The 23113-nt window shown below is 47.7% G+C and overlaps 6 protein-coding genes across 6 annotated transcripts; 1 reads left to right on the forward strand and 5 right to left on the reverse strand.

Annotated features, from left to right (window-relative positions):
• Positions 1–1094: 1094 nt before the first annotated feature.
• Positions 1095–2246, reverse strand: N7487_004005 (acyl-CoA thioesterase; the record flags this gene model as incomplete). The annotated part of the gene is made up of 4 exons (XM_056871752.1): positions 1095–1139; positions 1229–1552; positions 1708–2103; positions 2184–2246. The coding sequence occupies 4 exons, from the start codon at positions 2244–2246 to the stop codon at positions 1095–1097; spliced, it is 828 nt and encodes a 275-aa protein (XP_056729472.1).
• Positions 2247–2770: 524 nt separating this feature from the next.
• On the reverse strand, positions 2771–8860 carry N7487_004006 (uncharacterized protein; the record flags this gene model as incomplete). The annotated part of the gene is made up of 1 exon (XM_056871753.1): positions 2771–8860. One exon carries the CDS (start codon positions 8858–8860, stop codon positions 2771–2773), a length of 6090 nt encoding a protein of 2029 aa, XP_056729473.1.
• Positions 8861–9769: 909 nt separating this feature from the next.
• On the reverse strand, positions 9770–11546 carry N7487_004007 (cytochrome P450; the record flags this gene model as incomplete). Its single annotated transcript, XM_056871754.1, has 4 exons — positions 9770–9942; positions 10029–10295; positions 10377–11043; positions 11097–11546. 4 exons carry the CDS (start codon positions 11544–11546, stop codon positions 9770–9772), a joined length of 1557 nt encoding a protein of 518 aa, XP_056729474.1.
• A 6027-nt stretch (positions 11547–17573) lies between these two features.
• N7487_004008 (putative serine peptidase, family S28) lies at positions 17574–19360 on the reverse strand (the record flags this gene model as incomplete). The annotated part of the gene is made up of 3 exons (XM_056871755.1): positions 17574–18825; positions 18877–19091; positions 19151–19360. The coding sequence occupies 3 exons, from the start codon at positions 19358–19360 to the stop codon at positions 17574–17576; spliced, it is 1677 nt and encodes a 558-aa protein (XP_056729475.1).
• A 1987-nt stretch (positions 19361–21347) lies between these two features.
• N7487_004009 (SDR family NAD(P)-dependent oxidoreductase) lies at positions 21348–22316 on the forward strand (the record flags this gene model as incomplete). The annotated part of the gene is made up of 4 exons (XM_056871756.1): positions 21348–21631; positions 21687–21916; positions 21970–22071; positions 22123–22316. 4 exons carry the CDS (start codon positions 21348–21350, stop codon positions 22314–22316), a joined length of 810 nt encoding a protein of 269 aa, XP_056729476.1.
• A 259-nt stretch (positions 22317–22575) lies between these two features.
• Positions 22576–23046, reverse strand: N7487_004010 (ankyrin repeat domain-containing protein; the record flags this gene model as incomplete). Its single annotated transcript, XM_056871757.1, has 1 exon — positions 22576–23046. The coding sequence occupies one exon, from the start codon at positions 23044–23046 to the stop codon at positions 22576–22578; it is 471 nt and encodes a 156-aa protein (XP_056729477.1).
• Positions 23047–23113: the final 67 nt, after the last annotated feature.

Below are 23113 nucleotides of genomic sequence, written 5' to 3' on the forward strand. Positions count from 1 at the left end.
TTCTTGATGGGGTCGAACAAAAGAAAATTTCTCAACATCTCCATCGCCAATAGTCCCAATTAATTTATTTGAGCATCCATTAAAACTCCAGCATAATAGTTTCTTCAGACTACAACATACACTCTCCTACCTACCTACGTGCCAAGTCTTCTCGGTGTGTTCCTAACCTACAGCAATCCTACAATCTAGGACCACCTTTGGGAGAAGTTGGAGGGAACTATGACAGTAAAACATTACCCCTTTTTCATGCGTGCTACAGCTTGCTGGTTCTAGTATAGCTCCAGGTTTTGCACTGTTATTACTCGGGGTCCCAATTCTTCTCGCTGTCGACGCATGCCTTTTTGGCCTTGCTTGTATACTAACTGGAAACCCCATATCGCTCCTCTCTTATTATAAATATAAGTCACATAACAGCTTATCCAGGATCCTCTCAAGAATATAGGTTAATAAAGCCTCAATCCCGCGGAGGTAGCGCGCGACCTCCGTGTCGAATCCAGGGGGATCGGCATATGTGCGCTTGTCACTTTTGCTGATCTTGCGCAACTTTAATTCCCGTTAAAGCTTCATCTGGAGCACTCGATACACTAATAGCCCTATTAGCTGTTAAAGATTTGCAGCTTTTCTCCACGCGCACCTCTCTGCCCTTTTAACCCAGTGTGTCCCGGTTGCATACGCTTCAATCACTCTTGTGCACCATTGTGTTGTTTCAAAATTAATTTTCATAAATAGAAATATTAGGAATTCTTCATTTCTTGACGTATCTTTCCATACTAGGGTGACTTACTTTCTTTGTTTCCAAGTTCGGCGCATATCTTAATGGTTACCTTAATGACTACATAGGTCTAACCTTCCCAATTCCTAGTACCATTATGAGCGCTAGGAGAAGGTATAACCTCGAATATATTATTAAACATAAATGATAACATGTCTGCTGCAACATCTGTAACTAAATTATTAGTCTAACTCCCAGTAAGGGCAAGAAAGTGCGGCCTATGTAGCAAGAGCAAGCCATAATTCTCCCGGTAGCCGCAACGAATTACTAGGACTAGAATTGAGGATGTCGCCGATCGCCCCATCAACCGGAGACAGATCTTTCACAGTTTCACCTTCTCGGAGGGCACTTGGACACGCAAGAGTCCCTGGGTATGGGCTGGTCAGTAATCCAGCGCAAATGGCATAAGCAACGTAAGAAGTCCACGGGGGAAGAGAAGGTAGAACAAATGGATACCTCTTGGACACATGTGGCCACCAAAATCCCGTTAGAAGACCAAATCCTCTGAATAACCAGCGCACGATCGTTGCCAGCCCACGGGCTCTCTCTTTCGGAACACATCCACTCATCCGCCCGCACCGCTTCGGGGTGGTGGAAGTAAATTGCATGATTCAGACTAGCTGCCATAGCCATTTTAGTCCCGAATGTTTGACCCGATAGGTCATGTACTTGAACTGCGGCACCAATAAAATATGCGTCTGACATGTATGCCAGCGCCGCGAGCTGGGTGTGAGGACTGCTTTGCTGGATGGTGTCCTTGGCCCGTACCCAGTATCGGATCTGAGTGTTGACCAGGTCGTGAGATATTTCTATTTATCATCTTAGACTCGAATGAAAACAAAAACGAAGAGAAAATAAGCTTCAATCATGGCTAGGTTCAAGGAAAGACTTACGATTCAGGGTTTCCCCCAGCGAGCCTCAAACGGCCCATCTACCCCCTTCCCATTCATCTCTTCTTGATCGGGTAGTGCCAAGCCCTTGGGCATTGTTCTCCCATGTTTTAGTGTTCCTTCGTTGTTAATATCACTGTTATTACTGTATGTTCCCGCCCGCATAAAGTTAACGATTGCCTCGGAGATCACCCCGGCTTTCTGGGTGGCGTGGACAGTCCTCGTGATGAAACTTTTTCCATCGCGCGTACGTTCAACACGATATTCAATCGGTCGCTTTGGATTACCGGGACTGACGAAGCTGCAGTGGAGAGAGTGGGCGACATAGTCGCTTGGGATGGTCTTTTGAGCGGCCACAAGACAATGGGCAACAGTTGATCCGCCGTAGACTCCATAGCCGCCCGCGAAGCTCCACAGCGGTTGAACGTTAGTGAAGTTATCCTGGAGAAGAAATTAAGTACTTTCCAGATCCATATGACCAAGTAGTAAGCAACGTCAATCAAAGAAAGAAAGGGGCTTACTGGTTCCGAAGACACTGGCGTCAGTTCGACAGCCTTTTCAATAGGAATGGTGTATTTCTCCATTGCAGATTCGATGAATGTGCTACTCGAACCCGAGAGTGCTTGGTTATGATAAAGGGGGTGGACGAATAACTGTCCTTTAGAGAATTTTAATCAAAAGAACCGTAGAAATAGCCCCGCAACATGTGACCGCGAGCCCTGATCCCTGTAGGTTTCGATCCTACAAGATTACACTAATCCTTGTTTATCTAGTTGATCTAGCTGGCACCTAACTCTCCAATTCCTCGTCCATCATAGCCTACACTACTACTAGACACGAACGGTATATGATATCGACGGAGCGATGGTAAACTCGGCCACTCATCTGTAGGGACCTACCTACTATATCCCGGTCGACATGGAAAAAGAGAAGGATTTGAGGTTTTTAGGGGAGAGAAAGAACGAGAGAAAGACCAAGGGAGGGATTGAAGGTTCAAGACTCCGCTGTCGTTTCTCGATGATACTTCTATATATAAGCAGACAGGGATTCCCAACTAGTATTTCCACACAACGCGACTCCCCTGCTGCCGCTTCTCCCCCAAACTATTCTACTCCATAGGCTTTCGCGCAAACAATTTCATGATATAATCACTACCACAAACAGCAGCAACATCCAAACTGGTCCGCTGGCGTGCATCCTCGGCCAAAGGATCAAGTCCACGATCCATCAGAATCTGGAATCGCCGGACCACACTGTGAGTGGATTTCGCAGGATACCAGCTACTTATCTTCCGAGAGGCCAACAGATGGAGCAATGTGGAGCCTGCATTGTTTTGTGCAAAGAAGTCAGCTCCAGCCTCGTCGAAGACGTTGAAGATGGCGTCGGTGACGTTATCCTTCTTTTCACAAGAATGACCATCCTGGTAGCTCCAGGGAGCTATCAAGTCACTCTCGATATACTTGAAGAGAGGTGTCTCGCCCTTGTTGTTGCGAGAGTTGATATCTACACCCGCTTCTAGTAATAGCTTGAAGTGAGCCTGGGACTGGTCGAGGTGGAGGTGCCCAGCCAAATGATGAAGCGCCGTGTTTCCGTCCAGGTCCGGCTGGAGAGGATTAGCACCCAGTTTAAGAAGATCATCAATAAGATCGAAGTCTTTTGAAATCAGGATGCGGCGAAAGAATGTTTCACCCTTTTTATTCGACTGATTGAGAAGACCCGGATTCTTGATGAGAACTTCCTTGAGAGTTTTGAAACACTCTGAGTCGGCCCCGAAGGATTTCAGATGGTGGAGGATGGTATTGCCATCGTTGTCCTGTGCCATGGCATTTGCACCACGGTCGATGAGCTCTTGGAAAATAGTCTTTGTGATGGTTGTCCCAGCTTCAATAAAATCGACCTTGGTGTTCAGTGTGTTTTGGCTCTGGGAAGCTGCAAGAAGCAATGTGCAACCGCTTGAATCCCGTCGCTCAAGCTCTAACGATGGCAATTGAAAGAATGGTCCACTTATGTGCTTTGATTTCAGAATTTCATGGATGATAGTGTGCCTTTGGGGTTCAATCTGCGGGTGCGATATACCAGGCTCATCCAGGCTTGAGTCTGGTTTCTTCATGTATTTTGGACATGAGAGCTCCCCAACATATGTGGCAAATGGATCTGCGCCGTGATTGAGTAGTATTGTCATGATACGGGTGTCGAGTAAATTCTCATCCACATTCGAGCGAGATAGTGGCTTGTGATAGTTAGAATTGATGTATCGCAGATCAGGGATAGCGACAAATAGAAGAGGTGAGACCTCGGAATCAAGAATATTGGGCTTGAGTTTGCCTTTTTTCCGAGGGATAGCTGGCTCGGGTCGCCTGAGATTTGCGTAATCACCCCGTGACAGCAATGTTTCCAATATCTCAATTTCGCCCATTGAGATCGCAGAAAAAATGGCCGCTGCACTAATATGGGCGCCATGATCCATGAGTAGCCTGGTCATCTGTAGATCATTACTGGCTTTTGACAAACATGTCTCTCCCTTGCCATCCACGGCATTGACGTCTGCGCCACACTTGATGAGAGTCTCCACGGCATCTCTGCGGAAGGGGCCATGTTTGGGATCCATGGCTGCGTGTAATGGTGTCGCCCCATCCTCACTACGCAGTTCAAGGTCTGCCCCTTTTTTGATCAAATATGGCAATGCTTTGTAAACCTGCCACCAGCTGTACCCGAGCGCGAGCTTATGAAGGGCCCCTCCGGCCGTTTTGATGGTATCCCCCCATACTGAGGTTCTGAATTGTGCATTGATGTTGACGCCGACCTTCTCAACAAGGAATTCCACCACATCCATGTTTGGCAAATTGCGATCACATGCAGTCACCAGTAGAGGCTGCGTAGGCTTTCCAGCGTACCGTTGTTCCGTTTCTGCCTCTTGGCACCATTTGTGGTCATCAAACCTCAGTGCAGCATCCTTATCACAAACACGTTCCAGCAGCTCTTTATATCCCCAACCCGCAAGACAATGCATTAAAGAGGTATCGTAGCGACTGAGTTTGGAGACACTAAGCCTCTTCTCTGCTCCCTCTTCAAACAAGTCGTACTGCCTGGCGAACATTAACTCTCTCATAAAGGGGGCGTAATCACCCCCACGGGATGATGTAAAGGTATGTTTGTCATACTCTCTGAACGCTTGTTTTGTTGCATCTAGACGGGCTTTGCAAATAACATAGTTGAGCCCATAGAGATAAGATCGTCTCACGCCGGGAAGACGAGATTTCAGTCTTGAGAGGGCACCCATAGTGTATTCGTACCGATTCGAAGCAGCCTCATTAAACGTCTCGTGACACCAACCATTACAGGACGAGAGGGCTCCATGGAGGAAAAGTAAATCCAGAATCTCATCCAGACGAACTGTATCATGTTCCGTATTCTCTACGCCGTAATCTTTATCAGGGAGATCAAAGAACGGCCGTTGGTGATCGCGCACTAGGACGCCAGCTGCGTGAAGGTAGTTCGTCCGCGTTACCTTCCTACGACCGCTCCATAGTTGTTCTTCTGCCTCAAACTGTGCACATGCTCTAAAAGGTGAACGATTTGCACTATCTAGTATGGTGGGATCGGCGCCGGCTTTGAGCAATTCTTGGACGGTCTCAGGGCGACCTGAACGGCAGGCATAGTGGAGGGCTGTTTGCCCTTCGGTGGTCTGTTGGTTCACAAATGCAGTTCTCTCTTCTGCTCCGAGTGCTGTAAGTCTAGAGCAGAAGAGTGCCACGATATTGGGCTGGCGGGTGCGGGCTGCTATATGGAGTACTGACATCCCTTCGTTTGTTACTTTGAACATGTCCGCACCGGCATTGAGGAGCTTCACAACGTGGGACTCGGATATTGTGGCGGCGAGGTGTAAGGGCTGAACACCTTGACAATCACTAGAATTAACGCTCTTGCAGACTCCAAGCACATAATCCAAACTACTCTCTTCTCCTGACGAGGATGAAAGGTTGACCCCAGCACACAGGACATGCAGAGCAGTCCTCCCACGATGATTTGGTTTATCTATGTCCAAACCTAGTCCTACCAGATGTTTCATGATAGCGATCTGTGTGCAGTTTCTGGTAGCGGCAACTTCCATCAAAAGCGAGTTGCCTTGGTGATCTGTGGCCAAAGGATCAAGGCCGAGACTTATCAAATAGTCCAAGCGATCGGTGTTAGTGCAACATCGATGCAACAGAGTTCGGCCAGTAGAGTCCCGCGCATCGAGGCGAGCACCTAGATCAATCAAGGTCTGAAAGGGCTCTTCGTTGGCATGTTTGAAAAGAATTGTATAGCCATCGTGATTTCGAGCTTCAAGGTCTGCACCAGCATCAACGAGCTTGGAAATGAATGGGCTATGTTTATCATTCATGGTGTGCAACGGGGCATTGCCTTCCTTGTTCATCGCATTTGGATTGGCGCCCAGAGATATCAAGGCGTCGATAACACCGCTGTGAGTATCATAGTTCGCGAGAACCTTGTGTAGCGGACCATTGCCCCAGGTGTCAGCGATATTGACATCAGGCTTATACTCCAAGAAGGCAAGTATTCGCCTCCTATTAAAGCCCTCAAGCCGAAATAATAATGGTGTCTTTTTAGTCTTCCCAATGGCCTTGTTGATATCGACTACACCTGTTCCCAAAAGCACAGGAAGGAGTTCTTCGTCTCTACTTCCTTCTGTGTGTAATGGTGTAGCCCCATAATCGTCTTCTGCCGTAGGGTCTGCACCGGCTTCGAGTAACATCTTGACCACATCTGCTTTGTGGTAATCGCAGGCATAGTGCAGGGCCGTTTTGCCGACAGGACTTCGTACATGAACATTGGCCCCTGCCTGAAGCAGAGAATCCACGCCCGCCGGCGAGACTGTGCCTTGAATCTTGCCCGATCCACAAATGGCATGTAAAGCGGTATCCCCTCTGGTAGGATCTTGATCCGTATGATTGTTTGACCTGCGCATGCGCCTAGGCATCGTTTTTTCTGTGTGTGCACACAATATGTTTGGATCGGCTCCCGCTCGCAGTAATGCACGAATGGTGTTTACATCTCCTCCGCCGCAGCAAGCTGCAAAAAGAGCATTCTTCCCTCGGCATGTCTCATTTACATCGACACCGGGGTGTTGAATGATCAACTCAACCACTGCACATTGCCCTGCATTGGCCGCCCAGCAAAGGGCTTGGTGACATGTATGAATGCTTTTCAAAAAAGGTAGAAACTCGGCCACCGTCTCCGCATGGCCATTATAACATGCGTACATGAGAGGTGTATTTCCACGTGATGTGGGTGCGTTCCCACACATCCTTCCGGGGGCCTCTTTAGTCTTGGGGGTGAGCGGGTCAACGCCAGCAGTGAGCAAAAGTTTGGCGACTGCGGCGTGATTATTTTTAGCTGCCATATGCAGGGCGTTGTATCCTTCCTCATGTTCTGCATTGGGGTCAGCTCCTTTGGCAAGCAAAGCCTGTACCACGTTGTGATGGCCGGAAGTGGCAGCCCAGTATAACGCTGTGTTTTCGCGAGCATCTCGTGTTTCTATGATACATCCTCTTTCAAGCAAGTGGGTGGCGTATCCAGACAAGCCAGCCCACGCAGCGACATGAAGCGCGACAATGCCCCGGGTTGCACCTTGCGGCCATGCCATAACTCGCCAACCGGTGAAGATCCGACTTTCCGCAAAGAAAGCATCAAGCATGGTGTAGACAAGTGCCATATCTTCACCCGCTGAGACTGCGCGACGGATGTGAATGTACCAATTATGTGCTGCATATTCTAGGAACGGGAACCGGAGCTTCAGTTCTCTTTGCTTGCCATCTTTGCGGCCGAAAAATCCCCATTTGTCGGTAGTTTCCTTCATTTCTTGATCGGCCAGGCAGCCAGACTGGAGATACTCCAAGCACGCAATAGCCAGGCATTTGTTTGTTAAGCCCGATTGAAGGATCGGATATGTCGTATCATCCGATTCAGTAGAACGAGTGAATCCTTTCAAGAACTCGGTGAATGAGTGGTGAACGACCGAGACCGTCTCATCAGGAAGGATTTCAAGCAGCGGGCCACAAGCAGCCCGCACCAAGTCTTTCGTATCTTTCAGGCTGCGATCTGTAGCTGGGCCTTGGAGGCTTTTTGCCATTTCAGCGATCTCGAGAATACGAAGAGGGCGTGTGGCATGGGTGACAAACTGCAACACAAGAAGTTGCAAATCCTCGGGAACAGCCGAGCGTATTGCATGTTCGTGCAACAGATTATTGTACATGACGTTCAAGTCAGCTGGCAATGCCTTGAGCACCTCATTTACATCGGCACCTGGCTCAAGAAATGCATCCATTGAAAGCTTGGCGTATAAGAACAGCCCATTCGCCCGACCGGGAATAGCTTCCTCTATGACACTCCAGGATTCAGGAGCGATCGATGAGTGGCGAAGTTTGTGTTGTACATAGGCTGCGATGTCGAGGTCGACGAGTTTCTCTTCCAGTCGAATCTGGGGAATGGAGAATGACCTCAAGGAATTCTCTACTATTGATACTGGGCGCGACGTGATGAAAACCTTGACATTAGACGGGCGCCACTGGCCCAAATCCACCAAAGCGTGGAGGAACTCATCGTTCCCCTGGTCCATCTCATCCAAAGCGTCCGTGACACAGTAGACCCTTGGGAATGTGGCCAGTGCCAGCTTCAGGTCTTTCCAGAGATCGGTTGGGGACAAGCTGTCCAAACCACGGTGGTCGTCAATATAATTCTTCAGCTTGACTTGCAGAGCAGGGCTGTAATCCAAAAGTTGACATAACCAATCCCGCAGAGCGGACACCGGCTGATGGTTGGCGTCGATGATCTGCCTGAAAAAGAAAAAGATGACTGGAATGCCATCTTTTTGTAACTGATTGATGATTGAAGCAGCTAGGACAGACTTGCCGGAGCCTGGGACACCCTTGACCCACAACAGCCCATCTTCGTCGCCTTGGTGCCACTGTTGAAATGTTGTTGTGGAAGTGAACCACTTTCCAGTTCCCGCAAGATATGAGAGACGATGTCTAGAGTATTCACTTCTCTCTAGGTCATATGCGGTTGGCTGAAGCCATTTCCTGATCTTAAGGATGTCGGCGGGAAGGAGAGGAAGGATGTTGTCCAGGTTGAAGTCACGAACATCATCTAGGCCGACCAGAATGGCGTCATGCCCGTCGGAGTCTGAAGAGGACATCCCACTCACTGTCCACTTGCGAACAATGTTGGTACAGGTTGAAAGGTCAACAAAGGTTGGGGCCTAATGATAGAAAGCTTTAGCCCCGCTTTAGCTTGAGATTTGAGGCTAGCGTATTGCCAAGCCTCATGAGACAGCTGGGCATAATGCATAGCTATGCTCCAGTAAGTCTGAGATTTGTATTCACGGGTCCATATCTGGGACTTGCTGCGAGTGTGACAAGTGCGACCAGGCGAGGACATGATAGCGGCAATCTGACAATGGGTTCCGATACGTGGTATTTGATCGAGTAGTCACCTAGATCGCACTTGGCAGAAAATAATTTGTGGAGAAGGTAAGATGGGAAAGTAAACACGGAGAGTTGAGATATTGGGATGCTGGCCGAGAGAACGAGGAAGGGTGAGAAGCAAGAGGTTATAGGATTAGTGCCCCAGGCAGAAATACCGTCTCAACATTATTGAACATAACAGCATTTATAAATCGATCGTATATCTATCTATTGTAATATCCCAAATATCACGTGTAAATAAAAAAATTATTTTCAAGAGCCATGCTGTTCATCGTTACTCTGCGGTTCACGGCTATGCATTTCCAATCGTCTTTCGAACTACAACCAAACCAGGGTAAAAAAGGACATGCAAATAGGACGTCTAGAAAGACCGATAAAAGGATTCTCAATGTAATAATTTCTCTGCGATAATGGCTCTTGAGATGAGTGGATAAATATTGAATCATATCTTCCTACTCTGTATTATCGGACCATGCGACCGAAAGAGTGAGACTACCTAGGTAGGTAGGAATAGGTTCTAGAATACCCTAACAGCGGATCCCCAAAGTATTAGAAACTGGTATTCCTCACTTGCAAAATCCATAACTATACACATTCAATCATAATAGAAACCAAGGAACTTAAATCTTATCCGAAGAGTACAAACGGATAGGCACTCCAAGATCATGCGACATCGTCAGATTAGATAGCTTAATAGGCTCCTGTCGAGGATGGGTGTCCGCATTTTCAAGGGTATCGAAGTGCTGCATCAGACGAACAACAGTGTAGCTTGCCTCAGTGAGGGCATATTGTTCTAAGAGAATTTGTTGTTAGCCGGCCATTCTAGGTGTTCTTCAATTCCGTCTCTCTGGAGAAAGACAAGAACATGCAACAACTTACGACCAAGACAGATACGCGGCCCACCATTGAAAGGCAGGTATTCCCATCCATGCTTAGCATTTTCTTCCCAGCGCTCGGGCCGGAAGGAAGTCGCGTCCTTACCCCATAGATCAGTCCGGCGGTGCATAGCGTAGACGCTGTAGGCAACCATTGTGCCTTTCTTGATATAAACTGGGGATTGATAGTCCGCACCACCGCCGACCGGTAGGGAAGTATCTTTTGTTGCGACGCGGAAGTTGATAGGCACAGGAGGCTGGAGACGAAGAACTGGATTGAAGTTAGTTGGACATGTGTCCATTGACAGGGTATACAACAGAGTATACAGTATCCACTGCATGATCGACGCACCTTCATTCAATACATATCGCAGATACGGAATATCCTTCAACTTGGTCTGAGTCATTTCCGACCGCGGGTTCTTCGCATCTCCGAAGATTTCCACGATCTCACGGCGCAGCCGGTTCCACACATTGGGATGTCGGGAAAGATAGAAGAAAGTCGAGCTCAGGAGACTAGCCGTTGTATCACGACCAGCCAATAAGATATTGAGCATATTATCGCGCAGAATTTTGGGGTCATCGGTGTCCGCCGCCAGTGCTTCGAGGAAGATATACCGACCGTCGACGTTCTTCTTTTCGGGGTTACGTTTGGACTCCAAAGCGAGGTTGACATAATGATCGACGACTTCATGCACCTGTCGATTTGCCTCACGGAATTCCTTGGGATTGACAACCCAGTACATTCCCTGGGCACGACTTCGCGCAGCGAGATAATCCTGAGCGGTTCCGAAAGCATCGGCGAAACCCTGTGCGCTACCGACGGCGCATTTTTCCAGTACACCTGTCTTTCCAGAAGGGGGAAGCATGCATCCGACCGATTCCCCGAATAGGAAATGCGTTGCCGAGTCCAGGGTCAACAGGAAAAACAAACGTTGGATGTCGAAACTGCTTCTGTCTTTGGGGATTAAGTCGATTAAGTTGGAGATGTGGTCATCCAACATGGAAATATCAGCGACCTGTCATTCTTGTCAATCGTGTGTCGTGCATAAATCCTCCGATAAAGTTTTACCTGGTCTCTAGTGAACTGCGGGCGCAGTAATCCGCGCGCATGCGACCACCCGGCGCCATCGAGAGTGAAGATGCCATCGCCCAGGAGTGGGTAGAATTGTTGGTGTCTTGTTCCAAGAGTGAAATCCTTAAATTGGGTTGCCAGAATTGCCTTGACATTTTCGGGCTCTCTCGTCGTTATTATATTGCGAGAGAGGAATGTCTGTTTGTAGGTATTTCCATGGACGGCATATTCGTTATAGAGATGATCGATCCAGCGCTTTTCGTGGACAGCCTTAGTCAACCGAATAAACCCCGGAATACCAAAGAAGGCCGAGGAGCCTGAGCGTGGAGGCTGGCAATGTAGGGCTTTGGATTGTGTACGGTGGTGATGTAGCTGTACGAAGTAGCGCACCACCAAGAAGGCTGCAGAAAGCGCACCAACCAGGACAACTGTAGGACTGAACGACATTTTGCTTTACTTGATATCCATAAACTGAAAGAATAAGCAATTAAATATGTGAAATGGAATTGATACAATCCGCAAAATGCTATATGTTCATGGCCTCGGTAGAACTCCACGTGAGAAAAAGCGAGATCGCAAGCTGATACAAAAGGGGAATAGGGCTAAACACTATGAGCAAATCATGGAAATCCAAATGAGTCAGACCGGGGCGATCTTTCGAACGTTTCAAGGTTCCGAAGGTTATTTCAAGGTGTCAAGTACTATGCATTTATGCATGCTGAAATTACCAGGTCTTTACAAACCGGAAAATCAATGGACCGTCATGATAACGGTACCATACAAAAATACATACATTGCTTAATCAGCTATGTCCGCCGAGATTGGAAAAGAGCGGATCTTGTCATTTTAGTTAGTTAGAGAATTTACATATGTCAGATTTACCATACATTGTCGTATCCGTCTATTTCTGTCAGTTATGAGCCCGGCTTCGTTCCAATTAAGATCTGTCTACAACATATAGACCATCTTTTACCTAGCTGTCGCCGATTCACAGTGGTTTTGACAACGGTCAACCCCTGAATCGTCGAAGCACCCCTATCTCCTTCGAAGAAGATCAGATTCATCGACGAAAATCGACAATAATGAATATCATGTCAAGCCTCTCCGCGGCCTCCTCCCGCGTCATTTTGAAGGATACAGAATCATGGGATGCATGGCTCTCATATATTAAAGCAATTGCAGTTGCATATAAAGTATGGGATCAATGCAATCCGTCTCTTAAGGAGGAAGAACGTCCTAAATTGGAACCACCTGAAGAGATCATCTCTGTCAAAGATGCCATAAAAGAATACCCAGAACACTGGTTCAATGTGAGGCTATCCCTAAAAGCAGATTGGGATGCAGAGAACAGAGCCTATCAGTCGAAACTACAGGCATTAGATCTAGTGGCGGTGGCAATTAGGCAGTCAGTTGATACTCCCTACCAGCCCTTTATCATTGATATACCATCACCTTTGGAGCTGATGCTCAATCTCCACAAACGATTTGCACCAGAGAGCGATCCTACATACAAAACTAAGCTCCGTCAACAGTGGCGGAACCTAGATAGAGGCCTAGATCGGAACACCGATATCGAGAAATGGCTTCTAAACTGGGAATCGCTTTACCAATCGTGTAAGAAGGCAAGGATGCCAGAAGCAGAGGATGCCACGAATCAATTCCTTGAAGCAATCTCTATAATGTCGCCTGGATTCTATGAAACATGGGCTCTCAGAGTACAGGATAATCAGGACATCCCTTTCTTCGAAATCATGACTCGGTACAAAGCCCACTGGAAGATTACCCATGGCAGGCCGGCTGCGCAAAGAGGCATCTCAAAGGCTGCTTTCTCGACATGGCAAGGCAATGAAGAAGCAAAGCCTATAGAGGCAAGGAATGATGGCCTAGAAAGAAGGCCATGTCCATGTGGCAGGGTAAAATCGAGAGTTCATATGCCTTGGGCCTGCTGGGAAATCTATGAAGATAGAAGGCCTGCTAATTACCAGCCCTCACCGGCATTGAAACAGAAGTGGGAGAAGGCCATGAAGGCTAATCCTAGATGGAAGGCAATTGTCGACAAGAAGCGAGCTGCATATGCAGAAGGCCAAGGGGGACCCTTGCTAAAGAGCAAGCGAATACAACCCTCGACGATGAAGCCTTTGGCTTCTTGACAACCAACGCAGTCAAAATTGACACCGTTATGTCAACAAAAATCAAGGATTTTGAAGCCACAACTACACCTACAGAAGACAGATGGGTAGTTGATACAGGTGCTCAAATCCACGTATGCAACAATCGGAGCTTGTTTAGCACCTTTGAAAGCGTACAGAGCAACGTCAAAGTGGGAGATACAGAGACGAAGGTGGCCGGTATAGGCACTGTGGTCATCTATGGTGTAAACCCTACCACTGGAAGCGCCGTTAAGATGAACCTATTTCAAACTAGGTACTCGCCAAACTTCCATAGTAATCTGATATCTCATGGATTGATGATGAAGGGGGGCCTATTAATGAATCTCAGAGCAAACTGCATTGAGACAATTGATGGCCATCGTCAGATCTATAAGATCTACCACGATCAGAAGCTATCATGGCTCACCCAGACAAGGGGTTTTATAACCCAAAAGGCATCAGATTTGAAGCCTGAAATGACGTTTGCCACTAAGAAATCCAATCAGGAGCCAAAATCTGAGGCTTCAATTGAGCTCTGGCATCGTCGATTAGGCCACATTGGCAAGGCGCGAATTGTCAAACTGGCAGAGATGACTGAAGGAATCACTATTGCAAGCAACCCAGGCAAAGAAATGCAGGTATGTGAAGCTTGTCAATTGGCAGATGCACCTAGGCAAATCTCTCGCCGGAAGATAGGCCAGGCATATGGTATATTAGGGAGAGTACACTTCGATCTAGTACAAAACCAGCCTGCCTACAACGGTCATATATGGATGACGCACTTCTATCTCGATGGAATAAGGTGTCACTTCGTATTTACCCATATAAAGAAGAGCGAGTGTCAGATGGCAGTTCGTAAATTCTTAGCATTGATCCGAAACTGGTTGAAAATCGAGATCAGGGTATTTCATTATGATAATGAGAGAAGCGCCGGCAATGAGGTTGAATCTATGATTGAAGACGAAGGGTGTACCATTGAGCATGCACCACCTGGCTTGCCAGAGATGAATGGACCAGCAGAGAGATCTGGAGGCATGATAGTAAGGAACGGCAGAGCATTGCTCAATGGTACGAACCTACCCCACAATCTATGGCCAGAGACGATGTATGCATCTGCATATATGATGAATCGTACCCCTACAAAGATGGATGGTAAGTGGATCATACCATGGAAGGAATTGATGCGCTATGCGGCTCCAGATGGCTTAAAAGATCAAATTGTCAACCTGTCGAATATGAGGCTATATGGGTGCTTAACGTACTCAAGGCTTCTGAAGAGAGTACAATCTAACAAGATGGCTCCGAGAGCAGAGATCGGCTATCTTGTAGGCTATGTTTCAAAGAGCCTATACAAGATCTGGTTTCCATACAAAGGGCGAGCAGGCATAGGCAGAGTTGAAGTTGTAAGAGATGCTGTATTCGATGAATCGAGACAGTACTCTAAAACGAAGCCTTTACCGCAAGAAGAAGATGCAATTAGTACTATGACAAATGGACTAAGCGCTAAGAACTGGCCCCAAGTGCTCTCAATGGAAGAAGCGCAGTCAGAATTGAGCATAGAGATGCGTATGCCGATGTCAATTGCTCGCATAACTCTCAATGATGACGTCGAAAACCGAGAACAAGGTACTGCACCAGAGGCGGTAAATGAAGAAATCCAGGAATCTAGAGTTGTGGAGCAAGCTCAAACTCTAGATAGTAGGGAGGAGACACCAAGGGTCCCCCCTTTAAAGGAAACACCTGTTTTACCTTTAACACCGGCTTCAATGGCAGGCCCTGCTTCAGTGGTAGAACATATCTCAATGATAGAGGTAAGGGATCAAGAACAGATCCCTGGGAGCTTCCCTATGTCACCACAGAGAGCCTCACCACAAAGAGCACTATCGTCGATTGCTACGATTGAGAGTACGCCACATGAGAGATCTCCTACCTCGCTATCTTCGCCAGATCCGATCAATGTCATACAGTCGATCGAAGCTGAAGGGGGAGAGGGAGATCAATATGATGAAGATGAAGCAGAGATAGAGCGTCAATTGCAACAAGAGATGCAGTATACGCCTACTCCAGAGCCAGAAGATCGGCCTACTAGAGAGATCTCTGCGTCAATTGATGAATCTAACATCATCTCAGGCCCCAGAATACGGAAGCCAAAGGCAGATCCAGACTACACTGCATATCTATCGCTAGACGAGAAACAGCTAGCCGAGCCACCAAGCCTTCTATATGCCTTTACAACAGGTATTACGAAGAAGCTCAATATGCAAAACAGACTGCATAGAGATCAGATGCCTCCACCACCAGAGAACTGGAAGCAGCTAAAAATCCATCCCTTTGCCACGCAATTGAAGGCAGCTGCGGAGTTTGAAATTGAGACCTTAAAGGCTAAAGAGACCTTCTCTCAGGTTGCATTACCGAACAAAAAGAGCACCCAGATCTTGCCATTGAAGTGGGTATTTACATACAAATTTGATGCAGATGGTATGCTCGAGAAGTTCAAAGCAAGAATCTGCGTGAGAGGAGATCTACAGTGGATGTCAACTGAAGAAAAGAGAGCTGCTACACTAGCTGTCAAAACAGCGAGAGCAGTATTCGCACTAGTTGCCGCCTTTGATCTAGATATGATTCAGAGAGATGTGGTTACCGCATTCCTGAATTCAATGCTAGAAAGCGAGGTTTATACCAAGTGTCCACCAGGCTTCGAAGCACTAAATCAGTGCTGGCTCCTGCATAGAGCCCTCTACGGATTGCGCATGTCACCAAGGCTTTGGCAGCAAGAAGCTACAAAGGTGCTAGTAAAACTAGGCCTTACCCCAGTGGAAGAAGATCCATGCATCTTTACAACCAAAGGCATTATTGTCTTTTTCTACGTGGACGATATCATCATCGTCAATCACCCCAAACAGGCTAAAGAAGCCGCTTTACTAGATCAAAATCTAAAGAAGCAATGGGAGCTTCGAGAACTGGATGCAAGCTGGTTCTTGAATATACGTATTATACGTGATAGAGAGCAGAAGAAGCTCTGGTTATGCCAAGATAGCTACATCGAGAGCATGGCACACAAATACAATCTCGTCACAGAGAGAAAAATAGGGTCCCCACTGAGCATTGAGCCTCTAGTACCCTATGATGGGGTGGCATCACCGCAACAGATTCATGGTTTCCAGGCCAAGGTTGGATCTGCGCAGTATGCCACCACCATTACCCGGGTAGATGCTGCAAAAGCAACCTCCAAAGTGGCTGAATTCCTTACAAATCCAGGACCAAAGCATATAGATGCAGTCGATCGCATCATACAGTATCTCTATGAGACACGCTTTTGGGCCATTGAATACGGCATCAGAACACCAAACAGCATCAGAACACCAAACAAACAACCTAGAAATCGAGATACGACCCTGACGATGGCGGCGAAATCGGTTGAATTTGCAAGCGATGCGTCGTTCGGAGACCATAAAGATCGAAAGAGCTCCGAAGGGTATATCTGCAAGTTATATGGTGGCCCAATCGATTGGAAGGCCACTAAGCAGAAGACTGTCACCACATCGACTACCGAGGCCGAACTACTAGCTTTAGCAGAGGCAGGAAAAACCGTACAGTGGTGGCGACGAGTGCTTAATGCACTAGGCTTCGAACCAGATCACCCACTATCCATCATGTGTGACAACCAGCAAACTGTCGATTTATTGACGAAGGAAGGGGCCGCGATGCATACGAAGCTCCGGCATGTTGACATCAATCGATGCTGGATGAAGCAAGAAGTTAGCGCAGGTCGAGTATATGTGGACTGGGTACCAACTGCTGCGATGCCAGCAGATGGGCTCACCAAACCTCTGACGAAGCAGAAGCAGGGACACTTCAGAGAGTTGGTTGGAATGAGGGACGTAGGTCACATGATTCGTCACATGACCTCTGAGAACAGAGGCTGTTTTGCGGAAACTGCATAAATCGACGATTTGAGCCGAGATCAGTGAGGAGACAGGTGAGGTAAGTTGGAATCACTTGCGAATCATTTGCGAAGCGGTTGCGAAGCAGCTGCGAAACAGTTGGAAGAAAGGCAGTCCTTGAGAGCTTTGAATAGCTTCAAGAACTGGGGGGTGTGTCAAGTACTATGCATTTATGCATGCTGAAATTACCAGGTCTTTACAAACCGGAAAATCAATGGACCGTCATGATAACGGTACCATACAAAAATACATACATTGCTTAATCAGCTATGTCCGCCGAGATTGGAAAAGAGCGGATCTTGTCATTTTAGTTAGTTAGAGAATTTACATATGTCAGATTTACCATACATTGTCGTATCCGTCTATTTCTGTCACAAGGTTTAACGAGTCTTGGCTTTGAAACAACCGAGCCACTCTGTCAGAGCAGTGTGGAAGTAACCCCGGGAAATGGCTCCAGGGACAAAGCTCGTGCGGAAATCAAAGCAGTGCTCCGCCTTCTGCATGATGTAGCCAAAGATCGTATTTTCCTCCGTCTCCACATTACATTTGGGGATCTCCGTTGTGAGTGACACACCCTGCGGGGCTAACCGAGTGCCCTCCGCAAGGGGAGACAAAGTACGCCACGGATCAAATTGGCCGCCGCTCCAATAAACGTTGGACGGACGAATAGTCCATCCGCCGGTCTCCGCATTGGTCGCGTCGACAAGTGGGTGTTTGGGGAACAGACCCTTCTTGACAGCCTCGGGGAAAGCCTTGTTGCAGTATTCCTGCGCATACTCGAGGGTCTGGTATTTTGACAGCAGCGAGCGGCGTCCGAAGTTGTTGGTCTGGAAGAATCCCCATTCGGTGCAGTACTGCCAGGTCCAGCTGATGCTGTCCGGGTCGGAGGAGGGCTGCGACAAATCGCACGAGAGGGGCTCGCTGGCTTCGAGCTTCTTGCAGTTGGTGTCCAAATTCATATTGACAAGTTGTGTGAAAGGCGGCCATGATGCATAACGCTCCGCGGCATACTTCTTGCCTCGGCTGTGGGCGAATCCTTGCGCGGGTGCGGTTTTGTTACTCTTCGGGTCAGTCTCCATGTGCTGGCAGAATGACTCCAAACCGCCCACACCACCACCCATGCCATAAGACTGGAAGTAGTTGTAAATAATCACGAGGGCGGCGGAGAAATCGCCGTTGCTGTTCTTCTCGGCGCCTTCGCCGAAGAACTTTTGCTTAATGGACGCCGCGGTCGATTCGCTGTGTGACAGTTGCTGGTCGATGTACTCCAGTGCAGCCTGGATGTCCTTGGTGCAGTTCGAGTGTCCATATGCAACAAGGCCGTCGTAAACCTGGTCGAAATAGACGCTCATGTCAATACGGGCTTCTACGGGGGCGGAGGAAGCGAAGGCGGCGTAAATCGTATCGGGATACAAATGACGGGTGAAAGCAGATCGCATGCCGGAGTATGAGCCTCCGACCATGACCCACGGTGTTCCACTTGGGGTCAGGTCCACATCACTGTAGTTTGCACGAGTGAAGTTGGCGGCAAAGAATGGGATGTCTGCCAGAGCCTGTTTGTTGTTCAGGTACTGGAGATGCTCAGGCTTCATGTGCAAGCTGACGTTGTAGGGCTGAGAATCTCCGTAGTATCTAATACACGTTAATTGAGGCTAGTTTTTCACTAGGAAAAAGGAAACAAACCGGTGCTCCCAAACGATACCAATTCCACCGAAATCCTTGACCAACTGGTAAAAGAACGTAGTCGAATTGCCCAGATAGGCTTGAGCCGATGAATCGGCAGCTGCCTCACCAACATCATACACGAAGACTGGTCCGCCCTCCTTGTAGTTCTCTTCGGATACCCAATAGCGGTTCTGGTAATGACCAACCGAAGAGTTGCTGTGGTCAATGGGGAGCTACGACTTGTCAGCATTTATCTCCGTCCTCAACGAACATGGAGAATTTCGACACATACCGAAATATATTCCGCCTTAACGATCTCATCAGCCTGGCCACTGGCAACAGCCTGCACCGAAGTCTTGTGGCCGAGCAGGGTATCCGGATGAATGCCCAGCTCAGCGGAAAGCTTCAAATCGCGCTTGAACGGCGATGTTACAATTGCTGCAGCTGTACCAGACAGCGCAGCCAGGACGGCAGTCCCACGAGCCACAGTAGAAAAATGCATATTGACAGTGCCTTAAGGGGTCCCTCTTTTGGAAAACCCAGCCAAGGACACACGGATACAGAACAGCTTTGGATTATCTCCACTGATGGGACCCTTACGGAATATATATGCATTACAGGGATAGATCGCCATTTGGGAAGTGATAAGACAAATCAGGGTATATTAGGTTATGGGCCCGAGAACAATATGATAAGAACAATATGGTTGCGTTTTGTGGCCAAGGCTGCAGTCATCTGGAACAGATGGATTGTGGATTCGGGGCACCCGATAGGATCAACGCGGAGTGGACACCATCACGCAGGCACACCCGAGACATGACCATCGCGTGCGGCCAGTAACTGTGATTGTATGACCCGGGCACGACAAGTTGCAGAGTCTAATTTCTGGGGAGTTCAAGTTGAATGTAACCTAATGAGCACGACTTGAGGTATATGTCTTGAATTAATTGGAGAATTACCCAATTTCCCCCTCATTTTTATTTGCTATCAACACCTTTCTACGGTCTAACAACTGTGCATTGCATTAGCGATGTAGTACTCCCCGCTAGCTCATATTGACTATCATTTCCCGATTCGGCAGGAATGCGATCGTCGACAGATTCAGCCAACTCCTGAGATCCTGGATGTTTAGCAAATTCCATTAATTGAGTTTCTTTTTTAAGGCTGAGAACAACACACTTCCGCATCTGATTTTACCTAAAAACAGGCACCACGCGAGTCTCTCCCTCCCCGTACCTGGAGGGTGGATCCCGAAACCGGGTGTGAAATTGAAGTTCATCATTGGTCCCTGAGAAAAGCAACGGTCAACCGGACTCCGAACAATAGCCGGAACTTAGTATTGTTGTGTTGTAATTGTTTAATTAGATTTCCCGTCTCTCTGCCGATTCAAGAATCAATTCATCACATTATTCATGGTCTCGGGAGCTTTCTAAACTTTCTAGAATCATGTCTGGGAACGGTAAGAATTGTGGAATGTTGATCCGGAATGTCCACGCCAGGTGGGAAAAAAAAAGCAAGTTTGACACTCACCGTAGAAACATATTTCATTGTGGCTTGAATTGACATGGAAGGTTTATTCCACGCGAATTTCTTCGCTTTTCTTCTTCACGGGATTCCGGGACCGGTGCTCCTCTACTATCTCGCACTATCTCCCCCTCTTTTCCCCTTTTCCCCCTTCAAGTCATAACGTGACACGAGGGAACGGGTGTCCGGTACAATATACACAAGGTACATGAAGAGGGATAGTTGCAGAGGCAGTGTTGCTGTGCTGAATACTGTGATAGATACTGTGGTTTGATCTGGTGATATATGTACGAGGCTACTAGAGCTGCAGGTACCATAAGATATAGACCCGACGGTGTCTAACGACCTAAGCTCCGATTTAGAATATTCTAAAGGTTCGATCTTCAAAAAGCTGTGCGTTATCAATCAAGTCTAACACATGCTTCTATCGAGTCTGTGCAAGGTTGCACAACAGTTCATCCCTTCCCATCTTGTGGACACCCAACACGGCCAACCAGACAAGAACCTTGGAAGGACACACATGCGTCATATAATTTACCCAACTTCAGCTCACCATCAATCTCTGAGTAATTATTTGAGATAAAACTACACTTGGAGCACACTGGAGCACACTGTGGCGAGAGAGTGACGAAATAGACCATGCGTCCTAAAGGAGAAGGTGAAGCGAGGCATCTCGGCACGCCTTCCGCCTATAATCCCCTCCATCGCTTTCTATCAGGCTTCTCGGCTATAGAAAACGAACTCGGCCTGATTTCCGAATATGAGTTGCAGAGTCTAATGAACTGCAACAATTCAAGATGTTATATTCTTTCCATAAAGGGCAACTGACGTCCACGAGCACTTCGGCCCAGTTTCCAATTCTACAACCTGCCAACGTAGCCATGAAGTCTGACAGAGCAATAACCCCTCTTTCCTCACCTCTTCTTGAACAGCCGCTATCTCGTGAAGAGAGAGTCTAAGCAATCATGTCGCAAACATCTCGTCTGCAAGACAAAGTAGCCATCGTCACTGGATCTTCATCTGGCCTGGGACGAGCGATCGCCATTCGCTATGCCAAAGAGGGAGCGAAAGTTGTTTGCGCTGATTTGACACCAACTGCACGATCCCAGGAGGAGGCTGAGATCACGACACATGATCTGATTCTCAGGGATGGTAGACAGGCAACTTTCGTGAAGACGGATGTGGGGGACGCAACGCAAATGGAGAACTTGGTCCAGGTCGCCGTGAAAGAGTATGGACGACTGGATATGTATGAACGCCCGGTACTAAAGGTCTTGAACAATCTCTCTGACGATTTTTTCTAGTCTGGTCAATAATGCCGGGATCAGTATCGAGGCACGGACGCCTGCTGTACTACATCTGACAGACGAGACGACTTGGGATACAACGATGCGTGTCAACACAAAGTCTGTGTTCCTGGGTTGTAAGTATGCCCTTACTCAAATGCTAGCGCAAGAACCCCATTCTTCCGGAGATCGGGGTTGGATCGTCAATATCTCTTCCATTATGGGTATGATTGGTGGGCCGGAGAATCGTGAGTTCAACTCCTAAATCTATGGACCCGGGTGTTGCTGATGCTTAAACTAGCATCGTACTGTGCATCAAAGGGTGCTGTGAGTAACTTGACAAGGCAGATGGCTTTAGATTATGCCCCTGATAACATTCACATCAATGCCATTTGTCCTGGCTGTGAGTCAATTGATTCGAGGATTGGCCAAGCTTTTACTAACAAAAGTCCAGACACTCAGACGGCTATCTTCAAGGAGACAACTACTAACTTGACTCCTTGGGAAGACCTGAAAAGGCGCCATCCGTTGAAAGGGCCTGGGATGCCGGAGGACATTGCTCGTATAGCTGTTGTGTTGGCAAGTGATGACGCCAGCTGGGTAACTGGAGTTTGTCTTCCAGTCGATGGCGGGTATACTGCTCGTTAAATATTTCACTGTTGGTCTGTTGGCGCTTCCCGATTTTCCAGCTTTTATCCTAGCGCAATGGACAAGTCTTGAAAATTCCTATATTATATGGTAGATAAAATTTTCAAATCTTGGAATCAGCCTCCCTAATATATTGGAAGGTCGTCTGCACATTTTAGATCTTTCTTGTATTAATTGATACTCCTAGGGTGATATCATATGCAAAATGACATAGCAAAATCATAAGAGGTACAACGAGCTGCAACACATATAAAAGGATTCACGCAACATATTCCGGGGGTGCAGCCGCCGTCGCCTTCGGAGGGCGCGAGGCTTTCTTGCCTTTAGGATCCGAAGCGGCAGCTTGGTCAGCCCAATTCCGAATAAGCATAGTCACCTCCGGGTTTCTGCTACGATCGGACGGCGTGTTGCCAATAGAGTCCTTAATCTTAATAGAAGCACCGTTCTGGAGCAGAAGACGAGCCATCTCAAAATTGCGTGTATCAGCAGCGGCGAGATGAAGGGCCCTCTTCCCATCACGTCCTCTCAGATTAATAGGAACGCAATTATCAAGGAAAACCTGAACGACATCGCACTTTCCTACCTGAACAGCCTCATGAAAGAGGAGCTCATTATACCCATCCCTGGCCTTGGGAAAGATCCTCTTACTGCGAAGAAAACCATCAACGACACCAGCATGTCCCTCTTGAACAGCATAGGCAATCGGTGTATGATTGCAAAAGTTCTTCATTTTAGCTGGCACCGTGATACAAGCATGCGAAGCCACAAACCGGGCTTGCGGGCGTCGTCGTATTTCA

Source organism: Penicillium crustosum (assembly GCF_028827405.1).
Source record: "Penicillium crustosum strain IBT 35664 chromosome Unknown utg000002l_segment0_segment0, whole genome shotgun sequence".
Lineage (NCBI taxonomy): Eukaryota > Fungi > Ascomycota > Eurotiomycetes > Eurotiales > Aspergillaceae > Penicillium > Penicillium crustosum.